This window comes from Notothenia coriiceps, unplaced genomic scaffold (assembly GCF_000735185.1).
Source record: "Notothenia coriiceps isolate Sejong01 unplaced genomic scaffold, NC01 NC01_scaffold00001719, whole genome shotgun sequence".
Taxonomy (NCBI): domain Eukaryota; kingdom Metazoa; phylum Chordata; class Actinopteri; order Perciformes; family Nototheniidae; genus Notothenia; species Notothenia coriiceps.
In genome coordinates, this window is record NW_011334420.1 from 3,128 (window position 1) to 11,007 (window position 7,880).

At 40.5% G+C, this 7,880-nt stretch overlaps 1 protein-coding gene across 1 annotated transcript in view; it reads left to right on the forward strand.

Annotated features, from left to right (window-relative positions):
• The window catches only part of LOC104963513 (5'-3' exoribonuclease 1-like), a gene marked incomplete at its 5' end in the record, with an annotated part of 9,142 nt that extends 2,975 nt beyond the window's left edge, over window positions 1-6,167 (forward strand). The window contains 10 exons of the mRNA XM_010792117.1: window positions 638-712; window positions 1,096-1,140; window positions 1,442-1,522; window positions 1,636-1,773; window positions 2,023-2,143; window positions 2,555-2,709; window positions 3,194-3,304; window positions 3,717-3,819; window positions 4,145-4,326; window positions 5,364-6,167. Of these exons, the coding sequence (XP_010790419.1) occupies window positions 638-712; window positions 1,096-1,140; window positions 1,442-1,522; window positions 1,636-1,773; window positions 2,023-2,143; window positions 2,555-2,709; window positions 3,194-3,304; window positions 3,717-3,819; window positions 4,145-4,326; window positions 5,364-5,675 (1,323 nt within the window). The remainder of the gene's footprint in view (window positions 1-637; window positions 713-1,095; window positions 1,141-1,441; window positions 1,523-1,635; window positions 1,774-2,022; window positions 2,144-2,554; window positions 2,710-3,193; window positions 3,305-3,716; window positions 3,820-4,144; window positions 4,327-5,363) is intronic.
• Window positions 6,168-7,880: the final 1,713 nt, after the last annotated feature.

The following is a 7,880-nucleotide window of genomic DNA, read 5'->3' on the forward strand; positions in this document are numbered from 1 at the left end:
CAATAAAGAATACAAATAACCTTTCACAAACAGGTATTTCATAACTGCTTACAGTAAGGAAGACATTTAAATTATTATTGGCCGTCACAGGCTGCTGTAAACTAAACACCACTCTCTCTGACCGAACACCTCACTGAGTGATTTAACTCATATGTCTAACTTTCAGGTTTCTCTTTTCAGACGCAGACCCCATGTCGCCTCTTTATGTGCGTCGCTAAGTTCCTCGAACTACTTGTGTACTTTAAAGTGGCTCGGCATCGTTAACAATTTGCGAGCGATGTTTCAAGTTGACCGTCTTTCTTGAAAAATCCTAAGTGTTGCCAAACGTTTGATTTGTAGGTATTTTTCGTTGCGCTGTGTTTCTCTTTCTCCTCAACTTCCGTGTGTGTTGATAACTGAGACTCTCGGCCTCCGTAGTGCGAAGCAGAGATCAAAGATCGTCTCTGCTGAGTGCTGACAGGATGAGGGGATTTTATATGAATGAATCGTTTTTTTACCGATGCAAAGACGCTAAAATCGATGCATCACGAGTTCAACCCAAACTGTAGCCGATGTGCTCTCTTTCAGCCGGTGCACTCGCATCTTGAATTCTTACACATTTTGCATCTTTGTGTCTGTCTCTCTTCTTCTTCTTCAGGAGTACAACAATGTGTGGCAGTCTCTGCAGAACTCTGCTGGCCCTCCTCTCCAACCTCCTGCTCACTGGCACAATGTACGTCTGTGTGGGAAAGTGTGTGTTTGGGCGCTTTTTAAAATGTCATTGATTGGAAAAGTCTAGTGTGGCACCTTGGGGCCGGCGGCTCTTCAACCCTTTGTACGTTATTTTACACTAAAGTTTCCATATGAGTTTAGAGATTCATAGTGGCATAGGGTAAGGCACAGCTCTCTAATACGAAAATGAAAAAAGATGTTGATACTTAAGATGCCAAAACATATTCAAGAGTTGCAGTTTCACATGCAAAATACAACGGAGCTAATACATGGCAAAGTATGTATGGTATGAGAAGTCTTTGAAACAGACTAATATTGAACTTACGGTATCTTAAAGCGAGAATTTTGACTAATAAAAACAACATTGTCTGTTTCCAACTCTAGGAAGGACTTAACCAACAGGGGAAGAACCAGCACGCTAACAAAGCTGTAAGTACACACATGCTCTGAACACACATGCATGTTCTCCCAGCATGCAACACTGCAAGATACCGGGTCATCAGCAGGAGTGCAGCATTTGTACAAATGATCCTTAAAGCAGTTTATTTATCTGAGCAGGGACATGTGGAAGAATATATCAGTAATAATAACATATAAAGGAAGCTTTGGGTCAAGGGAAAGATCAACAGATGGTTATGTTTATTTATTTGTAAACCGTTATTCTCATTGCTTTTTTGTTGCTATATTTATACTTTTGTGAATATGTGGTTTAAATATGTGTACTTTACAGGCCCCAGTTGGTTGCATCAGACTGTTGAAGAAAAATGAAGACGTCAACTCCCTTTTCCCCCCCCAGAACACAGCCAATAAGGTACATGCACGAACACACACACTTTTAATCTCCTTTTCCCATTTTCTATCTATTATATTTTTGAGCTGTAAGAGACAAAGCCTGGCATGTCCTTACATATTCCTCTCGCTTAGTCTACCACTGAGTTCGAGGACCTGATAGCCAGCCTGCAGATCTCCAAGGGCAACCAGCAAACTCCACCGCCGCCTGCTCCCCAACAAGTAACCACCTGCCAATCAGATGGCCCGCTGTCCCCTCAGTCCTTTGCAATGGTGAGTGTTGCTGAAAAAGGTTTGGTTTAAATATTTAGTATTTTGGTTGGAGACTTGATGAGATCTTTCTTTTATACCCTTTTAAAACGTATGTGGCCATAAGTTGTTTCCATCATTATTTTTAGATTGGAATAGTCTTAATCATTTTTGATATGTATTGTGTTCCTTTCTTTTATTTCAATCCAGCCATTCTTTGCTTGGACAGCTCAGGATAACTAAACTGGGTCTGTGTGTTCTCTCTTGTTGCAGAAGGGAACCCTGATGCTGAAGGAGATGCTGAAGATTGACGGCGCTGGAACAGGAAGTCCCCCCCCTCAGGAGGCCGCCGGGGGCCAGCAGCAGAACAGGAGACGGTCCAACAAGAAACTGGGTACAAAACCGTCGCTACACCACACGCAAATGTTCTGCGAGCACATTTATAGACCCAGAGGTTTTTCTTTAAAGATTTGTTTTCGTTTTTGTTACAATAATGAACAGACAAACAATATGAGAGCAGACAGGGTCATCCTGGGTCAAAATAAATGCTTACTATGTTGTAGAAAATATTATACATAATATACATACATACAATACGTACTTTCACACACATCTATACAGTCGTATACACATTTCTCTCCTTAGAGGCTCCAACAGTATGTGCATACGTGTATACATATGTAGGCATGTCGGGCTAACAAAGGCAGGGTCACATCACACTATCAGGGTCTTTGTGCCACTTTGTCCTTTATTGACCTTTTTTAAATGTGTTTTTTCCTTTTCATCCAATGTTCACTCCCTCCAGCAGCCAATATGACCTCCCCCCACGGTGACGGCCCTGTTTTACCCCCTCCAAATCTCTCCAACGCCGTTCTGAACAGTAAGGTGTCGGAGCTGGCGTGCATTTGTGTGGGGTTAGGGATGGCCCCGCCCGATTTCAGCTTCATAAGCAACAGACAGGTAACTCGGCGCTTTGAAACATACATGGAATTCATGTTTGAATGTTTTTGGTCTCATGCTTTACTGCATATTACGCACCTTCACCTTCACCTTCACCAATTAACTCCAGAAGGAGCTGGCATCGTCACGAGAGGGAGCTGTGCACTTTGTTAGTTTACTGGAAATGTCATTTTATTATATTTTATCTGACGAAACATACTCAAAGACAGATTAAACTGCACCAATAGGTAACATTTAGGATTTGAATTCAAGATGAAAGCTTTAAACTGCTGAGCTAAAAACAATGTGCGTTCTCTTTGACTCACTATGTTCCATCAGGGAGTGGCTGCTAAGTGAAGTGTGACACCTAGTAGTAATGTTTCTGTATTCTCATTTGGTCTGTTGTTTTGCTAAATATCAAAGCGTAATACCTGCAGATATATGGCCCCCTAGTCTACAGGAGTGTGTCTGTTTGTGTTGCACTAACTTTGTCCTCTCTCCCCAGACTGTAGTGTGTCAGGTGAAGCTGTCCAATGGGCTCATGGTTCACGGTCCCCAGTGCCAATCAGAAAATGATGCCAAGGAAAAAGCTGCCTTCTTTGCCCTCCAGAGACTGGTACATCTCACACGCACGCACACACACACACGCACGCAAGGGTTTAAATGTGCTTGCAGTAGTTAGTTGGATGCAGTAGCCATTTTATTTTTCGCAGGATCTGGGAAGTCCAGTTATTCCAGTGGCAATTATTTTCCTCATATCGTTTAACACATTGCAATGGGAACGTGCATTTGATTTGATCACAGCAGCATTTAGCCAGATGATGTATTAAGTTTAAGTTGAGCTGTGTTCAACATCTTTGGTGGTTAACCCTGTGTTTTATTGGTATTTACCATACAAGAGAAAAACAAGTCATTTATGTCTACTTAGAGCATCACTTGCTATCCAAACTGTAAAGGAGTGTAAATGTGAATACGTTGGTGTTGTTCAGATTTCCAGTTAGAGCTTCTCTCTCTGTCCTCTCCTGTAGAACTCTTTGGGGTCGGGCTTCCCCCTCCCACCTGCTCTCTTCCCAGGAGTGGGTCAGATACGACCCCCACCCTTAGGCATGAACCCCGTCTTCAGCCAACAAGGTCTGTCTTCTCTCCTTAAGTTTTACATGACGAGTCTGTGAGGAAAGAAGGATATCAACAGCATTTTCTTTCATTCAAATTCAACTAAAAATTAATTTCTTGAATATAAACTTTTGAAATATAACCTGTTGATGATTTTATTCCAATCAACCTATTGATTATTCAACTTATGATTTGATTTATTTTCCATTGTTTTTATGAATGGCTAGTAATAACCATATGTCACGGTCTGCTAAGTCAATTCAAAATCTTTATCGTAAATATGAACACATTAATTTGACCCTTTCTCTGGCTGTTATCTCATGTGCGTCCTCGTGTCCTCCAGGCGGTATGCTGCTGCCTCCCCAGGGCTTCGGCCCCGGCCCCCTCTGGGGGATGCCGCTGCCCCCCCACCACCACCCGAACCAGCAGTTCTTCGGAGCACCAGGACCCTTCCCTGGGGCCCCCCGCCCCCAGAACCCTGCATCAATGCCCATCGGCTCACACAACCAGTTTGTCCCGCTGCAGGTACGAAAACGATTGAGATATGTTGAAATAATGTTGCTGTATTTCTAATTCCTGTGCTGATTCTGTGTGAATGAGCTTTACTGTGTCTGTAATAATCTGTTTATGTAGGTTAACCTTTGTACCATGATGTTGTTTTTATGCTATGGTTTTGGTTCCTGTTGAGTCTGCTAAATCCTATTGATATATGTTAGGGTTCGCTCGCATAACATAAACATGTAGTCAACATTTAACGTCCGTTGCTACGTTGTCTAATACATTTTTACTGTGGGTGATATAAAAAGCTGTAATACTCTCGGAGTCTTCACAAACATGCTCCAGAAAGACTCGTATTGTGACTATTATACTGCTTTGCAACAAGAAGGGTCATTAACTTTAATTACCAGTGTCCCTGTGTTTCCAAAGAGTGGGGCAGTGAGGATGTCTTTTTGTAAGTGAGCCTGGACGTTAGCATTGTTAGGGTTCCCTCCATAAAAATAGGATTTTTCCCTTTTTTAATTTTGGTATATTGCAGAAAATAAGAATTTCCCACACCCACGTTTATTCTCCACATATTAACACCACCCTGCAGAACTCATAAACCTAAATTAGGCTATAAACGACACCGTGGTCGCATGGCTACGCGTCGCCACCGCTAAGTTAAATGTGGCTAATGCTCGGCATGATGTCGCAATGATGAGTAGTTTATTCAGGCGCTTGTTAGCAGCCTGTGTTTAGTGATACATAGAAGCTACTGTCATGTATTAGTGGGGTATTTACTATTATTTTTTGTCGTAGAACAACATGTAAAGACTCTTAAGCCTCTGCCAACCACAGACCTTATTTCAGGCATCTTGCCACTTTTTTTTTTTACTTAGAGACAAGGGAACCAAAGTTTTAAAATGCCGACTAATTCCCAGGTTTCAGGACTCATTCCTGCAACACTTTATTGTGTTATATCCTAGTGTTAGAAAACGGATCAACCACATTTCCTTCTGTTCTCGTTTAGACAAAGTAGAGTCTTTTTAACCCAGCTTCTCGACCGTCCTCTGACACTTCAGGTGACCAAGAAGCGAGTCTCCGCCAACAAGAAGAACCAGGACACTCGGGAGTTTTACAGCGCCGCCCACACTGTGACCAGGAACCAATCACAGAAACCCCAGAACCAGCCCTTCGGCGATCAGCTCGCTCAGTTCGAACCCCAGGGCGTTAACGTCGGCCAAGTAGCAGACCTCGTCTCCACGACAACAGCAGTCCCACACACCCCTCCTCGACAAAACATCCCGGCGACAGGCCACACCCCCAGCTCCTCCTCCAAGAAGAAGCACAGGAAACTGGCAGTCAACTTTGAGGCGGCGAAAGTGTCCGAGTGATGAGCTGGTGTGTGTGAGTGGGTGTGTAAGTGTGTGAGGAGAGAGAAGTGTGCCTGGTGTTTTTAAGCTGCTGTTTTAAAGCCTGACTCGCCATCTCTGATCAAAACCTCATCAATGTGAAAGATTTTTCCCACTTGCTATGTCTATGAACATACTTATAATGTTTCAGTATGGGGATTGAATCTGTTTATAGCACTATATCATAGTAACAAGCACTTATGAATATCCATAATACAAAAAAAACACTATGATCCTTCGAATGAGCAGTTATGACCTTTAAGTCATTATAAAATCATTTATAATGTGTTTTGATTATCATTAGAAAAATTATGGATATTTATAATTCCTTATAACTCTACAGTGCTATATAATGCTATAATGACAAGTATGGTTATATAACATTATAGACCTGGTGTAAAAGAAAGTGTTACTTTATAGTCGTATGTAGTTCACAAACAACATTATTCCCACTTCAATCTAACATAACCTCCCCATCCCACTTCAATCTAAACATAACCTCCGCCCCCCCCCCAGAGATCCTTACGTGAGTGTAACCCTGCTCTGAACAGCTGAGAGGCGGGGGGGATTCACAGACTTGAGTTGCTTTTGCCTTAGTTTTGGATTCTCAGGGACATTTACTCTGCACACTGAAGCTCCAGACTTGCACTCAAGTGTCAACTACTTCCTGCTTCCTAATACTTAGTTATCCGCATGTAAGTCTTGAGAAAACTACTTGCATACGATACTTTTTAGGGGGGGTATTTATGTTGTTTGAGGTTTGGATCAGCGGTGTGTTTTAATGTTGTTTTGTAATCCTCTCCCATCAAGTCTTTTATTTCCTTCAGACTCCTGAAGCTTTGCTGCATTTTTATACTTTTTTATTAATGGTTTGTAAAGCGCCAAAGTAAAAATGTAGAGTGCAAAATTATGACATGATAAACTATTGGAATAAAAAAAATGTTTTTCCGATTATACGGCCACTGCAGCACATAGTCAGATTCCAACTGTTGAAAATGTAAGGCTTTTTCTTTTTTGTCAATTACATTTTTTATAAATGGAGTCCTTTTTTATTTGAATGTTGCAGTCTGTCAGATGTCTCAAGCTCTTTTGGACCTCCATTTAGTGGCAGATTATTGTGGCAGATTTTACACAGGTGCAAAAAAAGAGGAAAAATATATTTTTAGCTTCCACTAGTGTATTTTTTAAAGAGATCCGACAACTTTTCTTGTAAATTTGGGAGCTTCCGTAGTTTATAATTCTATGTACTTTTCACATCTTAAATGGTAATAAAAGACAACGGTTAGGATTTGATGGATTGTGGAAGATTTTAGTATTTGTCCAAAAATGAAGATACTTGAGTTATTACAGTTCTTATTATTTTTGTATCTGTGTAAATGCAGCCTTGTTATCTGATTGATAGATTAAAAACAATACGTCCCTACTTAATTTCTCTTTGAGATTAATGTTAGAAACGATTTTTGGTTGTTGTTGTTTTTAAAGCTGTTTGGATATTTAAAATTCTGGGACGTACACATATAAAATCTCTTTTTTTTTTTTTTTCTTCAGATTTTATGGATACTCTTTTTTAAGACAGTCTTGGGGTCTTTTCTAAGGAAGTTATTGTTTCAATAATGTTTGAGTTGGAAATGCAGTGCTGGAAGCAGCTGTAGCTACTTAAATTAAGTGTCTTTACGTTGTCCTTGTATGGAGGCACACAGGCGTGAATGTGGTGAGAATGCCATTCTAAATCTGATATCCTTACGCCGACCCGAGGTCTCTACAAGGTTTGTAGGGCTCTGATGCAATAGGGGGTGTTTTAAAACATTTGGAAATTAAGGCACACCTGTTGTATATGTAATTTCTCTTGAAAAAGTGAAACAAAGTACGTAAATTTCAACATGAAGAGCTAATAATTTGCTTTTTTTGATCTAGGAATGTGCTGTACATATCCATTTAATAAATTACTTTTTTTTGTTACATTTTGACTGCTTCTTTTTTGCACAGAAAAAGAAAAATGACCATTACTAAAACTCCAAATGTGAATGTTAAGCTCACTTGTGTGTGTTTCAAAATGTGATATCTCTCTAAACCTTGGACCAGTCTACGTAACGTTTGGTATTTGATTATTAGGGGTTATGTATTTTGTTTTAACATTTTTTTTAAATGTGTTAAGATTTAAGAATATGTCCTTTTAATCCTCAAAAA